General features: G+C 32.6%; 3 protein-coding genes across 3 annotated transcripts; 1 reads left to right on the forward strand and 2 right to left on the reverse strand.

The window, feature by feature from the left end:
• Positions 1-372: 372 nt before the first annotated feature.
• Positions 373-7,676, reverse strand: PPL_09560 (uncharacterized protein; the record flags this gene model as incomplete). The annotated part of the gene is made up of 11 exons (XM_020580353.1): positions 373-590; positions 724-804; positions 1,206-1,778; positions 1,849-2,367; positions 2,456-2,727; positions 2,800-3,068; positions 3,112-3,223; positions 3,281-3,311; positions 3,554-4,211; positions 4,331-4,627; positions 5,604-7,676. The coding sequence occupies 11 exons, from the start codon at positions 7,674-7,676 to the stop codon at positions 373-375; spliced, it is 5,103 nt and encodes a 1,700-aa protein (XP_020428940.1).
• Positions 7,677-7,823: 147 nt separating this feature from the next.
• Positions 7,824-9,205, forward strand: PPL_09561 (uncharacterized protein; the record flags this gene model as incomplete). Its single annotated transcript, XM_020580354.1, has 3 exons — positions 7,824-7,830; positions 8,296-8,328; positions 8,847-9,205. 3 exons carry the CDS (start codon positions 7,824-7,826, stop codon positions 9,203-9,205), a joined length of 399 nt encoding a protein of 132 aa, XP_020428941.1.
• Positions 9,206-9,295: 90 nt separating this feature from the next.
• On the reverse strand, positions 9,296-15,475 carry PPL_09562 (uncharacterized protein; the record flags this gene model as incomplete). Its single annotated transcript, XM_020580355.1, has 8 exons — positions 9,296-9,303; positions 9,477-9,516; positions 9,594-9,983; positions 10,077-10,730; positions 10,830-11,408; positions 11,482-12,057; positions 13,559-14,318; positions 14,850-15,475. The coding sequence occupies 8 exons, from the start codon at positions 15,473-15,475 to the stop codon at positions 9,296-9,298; spliced, it is 3,633 nt and encodes a 1,210-aa protein (XP_020428942.1).
• Positions 15,476-15,863: the final 388 nt, after the last annotated feature.

A 15,863-nucleotide genomic window follows, 5' to 3' on the forward strand; every position in this document is an offset into this window, starting at 1 on the left:
ATTTTTTAAACAATTTTTTTTTTTAACCAATTGAACTTTTGATTCGCATCTTTTCACTTTAGATTATTTTCGTGAATCTCATTATCGAAGATTTAAGAACGAAATTTCGTATACTGATTATCATCATTAATTTATCGCTTGTTGGAAAAATTTACATTCTTGAAGGCAAAAAAAAAAAAAAAAAAAAAGAAACATTTTAATTGTTTTTGTTAACAAGTATAACTAACTCTATTAAAGTTTGATTAGTAATTCAATCAATACCAGTCCCCGGACTTTCCAAGAAGGGCTTCCTACCTCCACATTTTTTTTTATATGATGAAAATACAATTTTTTTTTTTTTTTTTTGAAGATAATGCTCGGAAAATTAATGTTTTATTTCTGTATAAGTAATGGAGATGATTCCAGTTGTTCTTCTTCATGTAGATCGTCTTCGTTGTTTAATAGAGAACTGCTACCTTCACCATCGATACATTCTTCTTCGTCGCTGTAGATACCGAGTAGTCTTTCTTTTTCGTAGGTCGGTTTGTTGTCGGCTGTAGATTCGTGATCGTAGTCGTGATCGTCGTCGACAACCACCAGCTCAATGACTTCTTTGTTGCCTTCGATCTTGCGAGCAAAATGCTTGGCAATGGGGTGCGTCAATGTTCGGTAGAGAAGGAACTTTAGAATCTTTGGTTCGTCGTTGTAGCTGTGCACCTTGACTGTGGTGACACTGTTCAATACCTGTGGTTTGATTTGTGTAAGCTGTCCGCTCGATAGCTTTCTGATTTGATTGACCATTTGCACCAGTGTCGGATTCTGCATCTGAAGAATATACTCGATCGAGATGACCGGAATGATACAGGTGACCAACATCAAGAACAGCGAGCCCCAGAACGAATCGGATTGCACGAGATGCGTCATCACCGTGTAGAAATCACTGGTGGAGATGGCATTCAATATCAACACACAGAACACATACACTGGAATCGTTCCCCATATCAATATGTGATTGATCCAAGAGATTGAGTGTGACTCAAAGAAAAGCGTTAGCGATTGTAGAATGATGATTCCGGTGAATGAGATCATCGAGAACGAGTTGTAGTCAATGGTGGACCCGGTTGCGGTGCATGCGTAGTAGCCTGCATTCATAGTGAAAACGAGAATCGCCTGGAATGCAGCTCGCACTGCCCACTGTCCAAAGGTGGAGAGATTGAACGCCTTACCTTCTTGGCTCTGTGTATAGAGGAATGGATTCCTTCTGAGAATGGACTCTGGCAGATCCTTATCCAGGATGAATCCGACAATGGGCAGACCGGTGAATACAATGTTGTAGGTGGTGAGCGAGAACGTGTTGAAGAACGATGTACCGGCAAAGTCAGAGAACAGCTGATACAATATCTGAATGAAGCAAATGAATAGCGATTTGTAGAAACTGTAGTTGGCAACGAAACTGGTTCTCAAGTAGGAGTAACGTCCGTGTATAAAGATGAGATCTCTCAGGAATTTGAAACGCGCCACTGAGTAGTCGGCAGCACGCGACGCTTGCAGACCTTCGCGTCCAGCAATACCGACACCGACATTCGCTTCTTGGATCATCGACACATCGTTTCCACCATCACCAATCGACAGACATATCTTGCCAGTGTTCTTCACCATTCGTACAACCATTGCCTTTTGATTGGGTGTCACACGGCAACAGATAACAGAAGACACCAACTTTGTCAATTCCAACAAATGATTCTCTGCATGTGTCATTGCCAATCCCAACACATGACCTTCAATAACAACTGTGACATCTGATTTATTATTATTATTATTATTACTATTGTTATTATTATTATTAATTATTATTATTATTATTGTTACTATTATATATTTGTTGTTGATGTTGTTCTGTTGATGATTTTATAATATCATGTATTTCTATTATGGAATCTAAAACGTCACGTGCAGACAGCTTAGTGTCAGCACCGGTTTTACCGTCGTCGTTCTGGGCGACCGGCTTTCCAACGGTGAATATCTTGCATTCCTTTCCGATGAGGTGGCAAGAGTGAGCGATTTGAATGGCAGTGGAGTACTTGTCACCTGTCAACATCCAAACTTTGATATTGGCCTGTCGCAAATCGTAGATAGTCTCTGGCACTTCATCCTGTAACTTATCTTCGATAGCGGTGATACCAAGCAATCTTAGATTACACTCCAACACATTGTAGGTATCAAACAGCTGTTGTTGTCTATTCTGTATGGCTACACTTGCAGGTTGATAATATCTAGTGAACCACTGGTTGTATTCTTCCTCCTTGATGATTCTCTCTGATATACATAGAGTTCTCAAACCAATAGATGCGAAATCTTCAATATGTACAATTGAATTACGATAATCATCTATAATTATTATAATTATTATTGTTGTTGTTAATAAAACACCAAAATAAACAGATTATCTTTACACCACATATATATATATATTTACCTTTAACCAATCTTTGGAAAATAACATCATCTGCACCTTTTGTAATGATTTTAATGATGTTTGTTTTTGTATCTCTAATGACAACACTCATACGCTTACGATCAGAGTTGAATTCGAATGAATGAAGTAGTTGATATTCTCTTGGTTCGCCTTTAACCTGTATCTTTAGAGATGTAGATGTTTTACCTATAAACTTTATATCTAAAATCGATGCTGCTTTGACTAATGCTTCTTCATCTGGTGAAGATGCTTTATAATGTATATCACCATTACTAAATATATATCATATAATATTTAGTTAGTTGTTCTAAACAAAAGTAGCAAACTTTGACTAGTGTACTTACGGTTGATTCGATGTTAATACAGTGTGACAAAGTGATAGCGCCGTAAAGAATTCAATTACTGAATGATTGTTGTCTGCTATTTGCTGTTGTAGTGAGCTGTCGGTGAGTGCACTACCGTTTCTTCCGTAGATTTGGTTGTCTATCGAACATTTCGAGAAGAGCATTACGTTCTCTGTCAACGTTCCGGTCTTGTCGGTGAAGATGTATTCGATCTGACCGAGATCTTCGCTGAGTGCAGTGCTGTTGGCCACCGCATACGAGTCGGTCGCCTTGTTGTACATCCTCTGATCCCAGCCGATGAACAGTGCATACGAGTACTTGACGACGTCGATCGTCACCTTCAACGAGATCGGAATCATCATGGAATTCAACAGCAGGAAACGCAGAGGAATAATAATGAACTCGTACCACGGCGAATGATAGTCTTTCGAGTATCCGAGATACCAGAGCGTGTCGAGTTCGCGCCGTCTAATCGACTCACCGATCGCACCGAATATCACGACCAAGAGCAACTGCAAACAGAAAATGAATATCGTTATCATGTTGATAGCTTTATCGAGCTTCGTTATCTTGGTCGGTGGAATCTTCTTGTTCTTGCCGACCTTTGTTTCGTTGCCGGTGTAGACGACGATGCCGTAGATGTAGTCGGTGTTGCGCAGGTGTGTCGCCTGCAGAAGTAGATTGGAGGTGTCGAGATTGACCCAATCGGCCTGTGTGTAGGTGTTGACGCGACTACTGGTGACCATCGACATACGCGCATCAAACTTGTAGATATCGGCACTGGGTCGCGGACACTCAATGACGCCACGGAACTTGTTCAGCTCGGCGACGCTATTCAGCTTGGCAGTGGCAGCCGGTGCACTTCTCGTCTTCAAATCGGTCTCACCATCCAAATTGGCAGTCTGAACATAACAAACACCATCGGCATCGGAAGTAGACAACACCACTAAATCCGCCGGTATCTCAGAGTCATTCTCCAAATAAATGATATCACCAACAGCTATCTCTGAACTTTTTATCGATATTAAACTATTATTATTATTACTATTATTTCTTATAACTTTATATATTCTATTGTTTGCTTGATGATCTCTTCTACGTCTGTTGATATCGTCATACGCTTCTTTTATGGCGGAGATTGCGAAAATGAAAATGAGTGCACCCCACGTCGAGATGGGGTCGACCGGTGTGATCGCAGGAAACAACTGGAGAACACCAATCATAAGAAAATATATATTCATAGGTCGACCAAATTGCTCGATAATATTCTTTGGCAGGAAACTGAGTGCCGTGTACTTTGTATTGCTAATAACATTGGTCGGATAGTTTAGATTTCTCTCTGGATCATTGGCATATACATTTCTAGTTATAGGTTCATCGGAATCATCTTTTCTCCCCAGTATCCTTTTTACCTTTATAATATATATAAGATATTAAGATATTTAAGATATTAATATTAATATCATCATTATCATCATCATCATTGTCAACGATAATATATATAATATCACTCAATCATGATGATAATTACCGTTTTCAAAACTTTTTTTATAGTAGAATTCATTATTCCTCTAAATTGACTAAAGTTGCCGCTTCTATCTTTTCTCTCCTCTGGTAGTTTGATTGATACAGAAGATGAAGATGCTATATCTATATCGATGTCACTGTCACTGTTACAGTTACTATTATTAATGCTACCTCTAGTGTTGTTATTGTTGTTCCTGTTAGCAATCGATAATCTCTTTCTATACTTCTTATCGACTACACCACAACTTCCACTATTACTACTACTACTCTTATCGCTATTGTTGTTGCTATTATTTTCCACCTTTGAAATATATTTTTCAAAATTGTAAAATTGTGAGAATCACACTAATATTATTATTACTACTACTTCTACCTCTACTATTTAGTCTGATTGCTAATATCTAGATACGCTGTATGTCTATGACTAAAAAGTGGTGATGGTGGTGGTGCACTATTTGATTATAATTGAGTTTAGTTCGAAACGTTCTTTTAAAATGAATAATAAATAAATATAATAAATAATAAATAAATAAAAACTTTTAAAAATACTAATGATTGATTGTATTGCTATTAATTAATTAATTTGTTAATAATTTATATTTTATGCCAACCAAATAAATAATAATCAAGTAAAGTTGTTGTTTGTGAGAGTTGTTATGAGTGAATGTGGGGGGGTGTGATGTGGATTATGGTGTATTTTGGTGAAAGGTTATTTTATTTATCTATTTTTTTGATTAATTTTGTAATACTCGTAGTTATTGAAATAATTACTTTATTATCTTTAAAAAAAACTTCTTCTTTTTTGAAACTAAACTACTTTATGATCTTTTGTTGTGGTGATGAATGATCAAAAGTCACAACAATCAACAATAATAATAATAAAAAAGATCTTTTTTGTATAATATTACCAGCTTATTTTTCAAGTTTTTGTGTGTTTTATCATTTGCTGTAAAAAAAATTAAAAAAATAAAAACAAAAATCAACAAAAATTAATTTTTTCTTAAAAATTAGAGTGATTGGTTATTCAAAATACTCATATTTTTTGCCAAATGACGTCAAAAAATTATCGTCATTGAGAAAAACTGTAATGTAGTTTTTCGAATGATTGAAGTGCAAACGTTGATGATGTAATTATTTAACTCTAAAAACAGAAATATCTTAATATTAAATCAAATCAATGATTTAGAATCTATAAACAATTTAATTCATTCATTTGTATTTTATTTCAAATTAAAATGTGACACTGATCTTGTTGGTAGTGATCTAGGTGTATTTACAGGACTTGGATTATTATTATTATTATTATTACTGTTATTATTGTTATTATTATTATTATTATTGTTGTTATTATTATTACTTTGGAAATTAAATAATTTTCTTGATAAAAGTGGACGTTTCTGTGGTGTACGTAGTCTTGAAAGTTTCTCTTGGAGTGCTTTCAAAAATATTTTACGCGTGGTGACTTTGTCGAGAATCAACTGCCATTCCTCCTCGGTGATAGTGGCGGCGATCTCAAAGTTGACGATACGATGCTCCAGTAGGTGGTCTTTGATGTAGTGCTTGTGACGCTCGTCCAGCTTGACGGAACTGCTGTCGAGCCACAGCAGGAAGTCCTCGTTGAACATTGGCTTTGGTTGCTGCTGTTGTGGTTTTCCATCGTTGTTGCTGCTGCCGTCAAAGTTGGCGTTGTCGTCATTGACGGTACCGGTACCAGATCGCTGCACTATCGGCTCAGAGTAATCGGGATCGTGGTAGAGTATCTTGAGAAACGAGTACGAAGAACGGTCCCATTCATCTAATATTACAAAATAGTACAGCAGAAACATCTCAAAGTTGATCTGATCAAATATTACAATATTGAATCGTTCAAGTGAGTTTAACACTTGATATTCTGGAATGCCGAGAATCTTGGCAAACTTGGTGAAACTATGAAAATTAATAGTTAATTCTTCTAATAAACTTGTATTTATATTATTACTATTATTATTATTATTATTTTGTAAACTATTATTATTATTGTTATTTATACTATTATTATTATTATTTATATTACTATTATTATTTAAATTACTATTATTTTTCATATTATTATTATTACTATAGTTATTATTGTTATCAAAATTGTTATTGTTATTATTATTTAAACCTCTATCACCACCAGCAGCCATAATTTCAAACATTACACGACTGTGCTGGTAGAGGAATTTGGTGGTTTGTCCACACTCGCGCGAGGCGTACAGTGCTACCAGAAGGAAGAATTCCTCAAATCCAACGACACCAATGTCATCACGGTCCAATGCATCAAACATATCCAGAACATGAAAGGTAGAGAAATCAGTGAGATGGCGTAGTAGTATGACAAATTGAGATTCACCCATAGTAAAGTCTGTCAGCTGTGTATTGCGTTCGTACCATGCCTTCGCCGATGCAAATCCTGACTCTGTATAGAGTTTCTCAAACAATGTTCGTTGTTTCAGCCTGTTATGGTTTGGTGGTTTATACGTATTATTACTATTATTATTATTAGAATTAGTGTTGTTGTTATTGTTGTTTGAATTACTATTGTTATTGTTATTGTTTGAATTACTTCTATTTGTGGATGGTGGTGATATCTGGTTGTTTTGACTATTTTGGTTATTTTGACTATTTTGGTTATTTATTACTGCACTGTTGTTTAGACTGTTTGTGTGTTGTTGTTGTTGTTGGTTGTGTGGTGAGCGGGGTGACATGTAGCCTGTTGGTGTAGAGGTGACACTTGAGGTGGGCGGCGACGACACGTTGTAGTGTTGCGAGTCATAGTCTATGCTGTTTGCTAGCGGTGAGAAAGCAATCGGTGAACACGACGACAGAATCGAAGAGCCAACCGGTGACGGTGAGAACGAACTCGACAGTGGTACCAGAGTGGACGTCAGTACAAACGGTATATGTGGTTTTTGTGGTGTTGTTAAACTATCTTCATCATCTTTATTATTATTTACATTAAATTTAATAGTTGTTGTGGTAGTACTTGTTGTTGTACTATTACTATTACTACCACTTGTTGATGTTACATTATTATTATTACTATGATTTTCTTTATCTTTATCTTTTACATCTTTATCTTTATCTTTTTCTTTATCTTTATCTTTTAAATCTTTATCTTTTACATCTTTATCTTTTTCTTTATCTTTATCTTTTTCTTTATCTTTATCCTTATCCTTATCTTTATCTCTATCTTTATGAGTGGTTTTAGGTGATTGTTGTGCTGCTGTTGTTGTTGTTGAATCTGGTGGAGTTGTTGTTGTTGTAGTTAGATCATTATGGTTTGTTCCAAGTATAATTGTTTTAAGTAGATCAATATTGATCTTCATCTTGATTGTTTAGTTTCATCCAAATCTCTGACACACTGCACTGATACTACTACTATTATGATTGATTAAATTTATAAATGCTTTCAAATACTTCAACATAAAAATAACATATTTTTATTGTATTCTATTATTTACTGGTGTAGAACTATGAATAGTTAATGATATAGCTATAAAACTGACGATTAATGTACAATCAAATGATAGTAATAGAATGTTTTATTTTAATTATTACGAATTTTTTTTTATTGGGCAATCAGTTTTTTTTTATTTTTTATTTTTTATTTTTTTTTATATTTATTTATTTTTAGACTTTACTTGCAATATATAAGAACAGATTTCCTCATATCTTATTAAATAATTATAAATATAAATATTTATTTAATTTTTTGAAAACTAAAAAATTGATATACTTTTTTTTTTCTTTTTTACTTTTTTGTCACTCAAATTTAATGAATCTTGTATTTAAATAAAGATAGGTAACCTATTTATATTAAATTAAATTGATTTGTTTTTCATTCTTTTTAATCTATTTTTCAATTTCAATAGTAAAAAGAAACAAATAAATTTGAATAATAAAAAAACGGTATATTTAAAAACTCTTAATATTTTTGATTTTTAGTAAAAGAAATTTCAAATGAACTTCTTGAAGTAGGTTTGTATAAATTATAAGAAAATAAATTGATATGAACAACCAAAAAAGGTAAACTCTGATCTTTGTTCTTGAAATTTTAGAAATTTCAACAGAAATTTAAATCAATCAAAATTCATCGATTTGAGTGCATTTTTTGCAAAAAAAAACAAAACCCTTTGATCTTAATCTTATGATCAGCAAATTTAATAAAAATTATTCTAATTCGGTATTTTTAAGATGAAATATCTATTTGAAAAAACAATACATCCAAAAGCCTCTTAGGACCCTTTATTTACTCTACAAATTGTAAAGGGAAAACAATGCAAATTCTAAAAAAGATATTTTCAATAAGATCTTAAACTTTCGGTAATCAAATAATAAACTTTATTTTATTTTAAATTATTTAAAAATCAAGAGACTTTATTTAATCCTTAACAAAGATAGGTTGTATTTTTTTAATAATAATAATTGTTTCATTAAACAAATATCCAATTCTATAAATAAATTTAATTATTTAAAAACAATTAAAAAATATTTAGTGAAGATGAAATCTACAACAATTTTATTAGTTTCAGCAATTGTACTTTGCTTTGCTTTAGCAAGTTTGTCACAATCCACAGTTCAATATTGTGAATACTGCACTGAAGAGGATCAATGTGATACCAGTGTCCCTTTGAAATGTGTAAACCTCAATACAACAGAGTGCACCTTGTTCACCGACCCATGCGGCTTCATACCCGAACCATACTACGTCTATATCCACCCAGCCATTCCCGAAGTCAAGATTACCTTATTCTTAGATCAAGTTTGCCGCGAACCAATTTCCGAACCAACCAAGTACACTTGTGGAGATTGTGTATCAGGTGGATTCTTTAATTGTTCATCCAAGTTTGAATAGAATCTCATTGTCAAAGTAATAATAATATAATAAAGCATTAAACACACTCCAATATTGTTTTTAAATATCTTTTTATTCTTTTTTAATTTATTAAAATTCTATTTATTTTAAATAGATAGATAATTTATTTACCATTTTGATGTAAATTGTGATAATTTTAAGGATTGATTAAACTAATAGAAATCCTATTTGTTTTTTTTGTTTTTTTTTCTAGATTTTAGAAGATATTTAAAATATAATTTGTGAAGCTTTGTACTCTTTTAGTATTTACTCATATCAGAAACACTTACAACTGGATCTTGATAGGATGTCTTTGAAAATAAAGAAAAGAATAATAATTAGTATTTTTTTGAATAGTTTCATGATTAAAGGTTTCTTTAGAACTTACAAGGAATTCATTACCAAAGAAATCACCTTCTGGAGAGAGATGTAATGGTAGGACGGATGATGCCTTCTTGTAGTCCTGTACGGTGATCCACCAAACGAATAGTGTGATGAATGGAAGCGGGAAACTAATGATAATACCTGGAATGAATGCTTTCAAAAGGAAAATACCGACTGCTGTCAACTGGTAGATGATCAATCCAACACATAATCTATTGAATACCAATGGCCATATTGTTCCACCCGATTGATACTTGGGACAGAAAGAATAGATATGGTTGTACTTGGAGACATAGAAATCGATCAAGAAATACATCAATCCAAATGGTAAAATGAAAGGTGACAATGTACTATATGATAGAGTAATAACTAAAATAAGTAATTCTCTTGCATACTATAATAATATTAATTGAAAATAAATAAAAGTTAGTTAAAACAATAAACATTATTTGAATTGTATTTGGTTAGTCATATATTTAACACTTACTTTGATACTTGTCAGAGCTGTTGGATCATTACGTGACATTGCGTCAACTTTGTCACCTGGCGAGGTGACTCTAGTGGAACGAATGATTCCGGCAATCAATTCGATTGGTCTGATAATGTCGAATGGAACAGAGGTCAGCGATTGTACAAGAATATAATTGATAAAGAATGACGATTGTGTTGGAAGCGATGAACCAAAGAGTGTGATGATTTGCTTCAATGTCAGATTTTCAATGACTCTGAAGAGTACAGAGAGCACCGATCCAGAGATCGTTACGACAATGAAAACATTGACAACCAAGAATGCCCAATACGTAGTGAACACCTTGTGATAGAACATAGTCTTGGTGTTCTCTTTGTTGACGTGAACGAGTAACTTGATAAACAGTGGCAGCAGACCCATGAATGCAACCAAAGCCAACGAAGGAAGATAACCCTCAACCAGACCCTGAAGATATGGATTCAACTCGACAACCTTCACCATCCAATTCAAAATTGGCACCTTGGCAAGATTCTCCAACTTGGATATGGCACTGATAGCAGTGACTGGAATCATATAAAAACAAAACAAAACAAAGAAAGCAATCGATATAACTATTCTTCTAAACATTCTTTCGTTACCTGAAATAACAAGATTTCCCCATTTTATATTTTTCTAAAAAGAGGAAGAAGAAAAAGAAGAAGAAGATATTCAAAAAAAGTTATTAATATTATAATTCATCATCTTTTACTTTTTCTACGTTTTGATACTTACGAATTCTGGAGCGGGTGTTACAATAAATTTATTTGGTTTCTCTGAGAATATACATGTGGAGCAAATGGATGCATTTGCCATACGATCGAATGTGATGAATCCAGCATTGGCGGTGTTGCTAGTCCAGTGGCGAATATTGCTCGGTGTCAAATCTGACAGTTTCCACTCCATTGCCGCAACACCTTCTTTAGGTAGCGATGCTTCTATTTGTGCTTCTTTCAGTTTTTCGTCGATCATCACCAGTTTCTTCTCGTAGTACGACAGCGAATCCTCTACTTCACCGCCGAGTGTACCTGGACGCCATCCTTTGGCACGAGTCGGTCTGAGATGTGTAATCTCTGTTTTCGATATGATACGATCAAGCTTTCGCTTGGTTGATCGATATTGACTCCAGAGATCTCGCAGCTTTGGTTCCTTGTAGACAATGTGACACGCCAATATCTCTTTGGGATCAAAGAAATTCTGGAAATAGTTTCTCATATCGCTTTCATTCTTGATTGACTTGCTCATTTCCCTCACCATAACAGAGTAGTTTCTTGGATGATGTTTTGACATCCATCTAATTCTTTTTTCGACATACTAATAATAATCAAATGTTAATGTTGGATATTTTTGTTTGTTTGTCACTTGACTTGTCATGATGAATACTTACAATTAAATAAGTTCTTCTAAATAAAAATAATGATACACCAGTGAATAGTGGAATGGAAAGTGAATGTGCCCAGAGTCGCTTCGAACCTTCGGGGATTGATGCGATCGATACGGAATCGAGGTTGTTGATGGTGACTCCTTGTTCGTGGAGGTAGCTGTTGCTGCTTGTAAAGTTGAGTGGCAGTAGTACACCGATGCCAAACACCAAGATAATCGAGAGTAGTTGTATACAGAGAATGAGGAATCGCAAATGCATGTATGCGTCGATTCCACGCGATTCAAAAACCGACTCCACTGGAAAACTCCATGTGTAGCGCAGCCATGCTATCGGACTGGTGATGAGATGTGAAGTGGCGCCATTACTCTTGATGAGTCGCGCATTATAGAAACTTCTGTAGAAAAACCGCAGAAAATAAAAAAGAGTAAAGAGAATCGTTGCAATGATGATATTCGTGAAAAAATTCGATGAGAAACCCTTCCAACCAGTCGTTAGACTGACCGTAGAGTTACTTGAACTACTATCGTTTTGTGGTGATAGAAAATCTGTTACTGCCATCACTATCAATATATTATATAACTATATAAATAAATATAACAACAAAAAAAAAAAAACTATATATCTATCTATAAATATATATAAATTATATTATTTACTAAACATTTATCTTTACAAATTAATATAATCTATAGATTTGTGTTACGAAATGATGATTGATTACTACTACTACTATTAATTATTATTATTAATTGTAATCTTTAACTTTTCTATTATTTTCTCTCTCTGACTGTCTAATGAATAAATTAAAATTAGTATATCAAAATATAATGTAGTTGTCTTGTCAAATTGAAAATTTAGTTTGTTATAATAAAACAAGAAAAAATAAACTATTGTAATTAATATTATAATTGGATAATTGTCAATTGTGTGTTGGCACCGCTTTTCTTTTCTATTCTTTTTGGGTGATGAATGCTAGGGTATGAAAATAAAAGCTAAACAAATGTCAATTCTTATTTTATTATATTATTATGTTTGTTGGTAAAGTAATTACTTTTATTGGGTGACAGACAAACAGACTAGAATGATTTAAAAATGTTCATTCTAAATAGACACTCCCCACAATTAAAAATGAAAATAATAATAATAATAAATAATAATAATTGACACTGTTGTTGTTGCAATATATTCAATTACTTTCTCATTGAATCAGATATCTTATCTTGTGTTTTTTGTGTGTGCTGTTTGTTGTCGTAGTCAATCTTCGCTGAGACATCAGACTTTTTTAATGTTATAAAATTTAAGAAAGTGTGTGGTGTGTGTGTTTAGAATGAACATTTATTTTCAAAACGACAATTGTGTTATTCCCATATAAAACAAAACAGAATAGTTTTGAATGTTGGTGTTTGATAAAAATTATTAAATCTTCTTTACTTCTTTTTTTTTTAATCAAATCCATTTGTAATCTACAAAATATAATTTGAGTGTATAAAGTGCAGTGAAGTAATATAAAAATTATAAACTTTACTTACTTTTTTTATTTATTTACTTAAATATTAAATGAATATTAACAAAAGGGAATGGTGATAAAATCTAAAATCTAATTCTACACTTTATTTGTTGTAATAATAATGATAATAATTAAAATTTAATGAAAATCATTTCTGACTATTTTTAAATAAACCGTAAAATTAATTAAAAAAAAAATAAAAAACAATTTTTATTTTGATTTGCATGAATCAAGATTGAGCGGTTTAAAAAAAGGTTCAGAGATCTTTTAGAACACGTTTTATCTATTGCACAAATTCAAATAAATAAAGATTTGAACACTACACACACTCGCAAGAACAATTATGATATTTTTAGATAAATCATATTTTATTATAATAATATTTTATTTTGATATTTATTTTATTTAATAAATAAGTCTGAAACCATCTAGTTTAATTTTTAGTGATAGTGCCAGTTGTTTTCTCTTTATCAGTATGAGTAACAAAATAATAGTTACCACCAAGAAGATCAATATAAAAGACACGCTGTTTGAAATTCGTTGTAAGACATTGCAACTAGGATGACCATCTACCCACAAATGCGAACCACTTAAAAACCTCGCTGTTCCGCCATCAGTGGCTTTGCACTTTCCATCTTTGTTAATTTCACCAGAGTCTTTTTTCTTGCAGCTTTCACACTTTTCGTCACAAACATAAGCGGTAAATTCAGTATCGGTACAATACATCATGACATAACCTGTTTCCAAGTCTGATCTAAAACATTGATTCATTGTAGCTTGGTAGATGAAGAAATTCTTTCTACACGACTGATCGGCATAAAACATAGCTGTACAAGTGTTTATTTTAGCAGGATCGACCGGATTCAATTTGAAATTTGATCGCCTAGCCATCTTTGATACTCCTGAGTTATGATTCATACAGGTATCGAAATAATAGATCCCATATATTGTTGTGTTGAGATCGGAGTGGTCGACCAAATCACAATCAATCCGTTGTCTTCTGTGAGATGTGGTATTATATAGAATGAAATGATCGTCATACACTGATACCACTCCTTTAAGCGAACAAGTATCGTAGTATTCTACAAGATGTGGTGAGCCATTACAATTCTTATTCGGATAATATTCTACAGTAACTTGATTTGTGTAATCTGTAGGTACTGTTAAAGAAGTTACAATTTCCAAAACTAATAATAATAATGCAAATAATTTATAAAGATTGAACATCTTTGTTCCCTCTTTGGTTGTCCTATAGATTAGCTCTAATTGTTCATCTGTGTGTGACAAAGAGAAAAAAATATCCATTTCCAAGCCCAATAATAAAAAAAAAGAACTAATTCAAAATATCTCCCAACAAAATAAAATTTTTCTTCCATTCCTTGACCAATTATTATTATTTACCTTTCAAAAGTGTTTCTTCAAATTTAAGAATTTGATTCTGTTTGTTTGAGAGGAAAGAAAATTCTTAAAAACCAATGTTCACTATAGAAATTATGGAGCCCAGTATTGAATTTAAATGCTTTGGATCCTTTCTTATATATTTATTTACAACAACTCTATTCTATTGTATTAATATCTTAATTAATATAATATTGAAAACATTTTTTTGAATATTTTTAAATCATATGCATGTTAAACCTTTTTTTTTGTTTTTGTTCATGAGTATTTTATTTAATAAATAAGTCTGAAACCATCTAGTTTAATTTTTAGTGATAGTGCCAGTTGTTTTCTCTTTATCAGTATGAGTAACAAAATAATAGTTACCACCAAGAAGACCAATATAAAAGACACGCTGTTTGATATTTGTTGTAAGACATTGCAACTTGGATGACCATCGACCCACAAATGTGCACCACTTAAAAACCTTGATGATCCACCACTTTCGGCTTTGCACTTTCCATCTTTGTTGATTTTAACATTGTCATTTTTCTTGCATCTTTCACATTTTTCGTCACAAGAATAAAAGGTAAATTCAGTATCGGTACAATACATCATGACATAACTTGTTTCCATGTCTGATCTAAAACATTGATTCATTGTAGCTTGGTAGATGAAGAAATTCTTTCTACACAACTGATCGGAATAAAACATAGCTGTACAAGTGTTTATTTTAGCAGGATCGACCGGATTCGTTTTAAAATTTGATCGCTTAGACATCTTTGATACTCCTGAGTTATGATTCATACAGGTATCGAGATAATAGATTCCATATACTGTTGTGTTGAGATCGGAGTGGTCGACCAAATCACAATCAATCGGTTCTCTATTGAATGTTGTATTATATAGAATGAAATGATCGTCATACACTAATACCACTCCTTTTAGCGAACAGGTATCGTAGTATTCTACAAGATGTGGTGGGCCATTACAATTCTTATTCGGATAATATTCTACAGTAACCTGATTTGTGTACTCTGTAGGTACTGTTAAAGAAGTTACAATCTCCACAACTATTAATAATACTGCAAGAAATTTATAAAACCTGAACATATCTTTTGTTTTGCTCTTTGTGTTATAATTCTATAGATTAGAGCTTTTATCGTGCACAACTGTGTTGTGCTACAACTGGTGAAAATTTTTGTTTTTTCAAGCCCGTTAATCACCCCATTATTTGGTTATCTCTAATACAGAAAAGATAATACTTTTTATCTATAATTATTATTGAAAACAAATATTTGGCAGCCAATTTTCTTTTCCTACACCTTTCTTCAGATAAGTCTCCAAATTTAAGAATATGATTATTTTTGTCTTGAAAATAAGATTTGTAAAACTTGTTGCTCTGTATATTTAACTTGATTGAACAAATTTAAATCCATTTATTGAATCTATTTATTTTTGAAACTAATAATAAAAATTGTTGTTATTTAAAGTTGAACCT

Source organism: Heterostelium album (genome assembly GCF_000004825.1).
Source record: "Heterostelium album PN500 unplaced genomic scaffold PPL_scaffold11, whole genome shotgun sequence".
NCBI classification, from domain to species: Eukaryota; Evosea; class Eumycetozoa; order Acytosteliales; family Acytosteliaceae; genus Heterostelium; species Heterostelium album.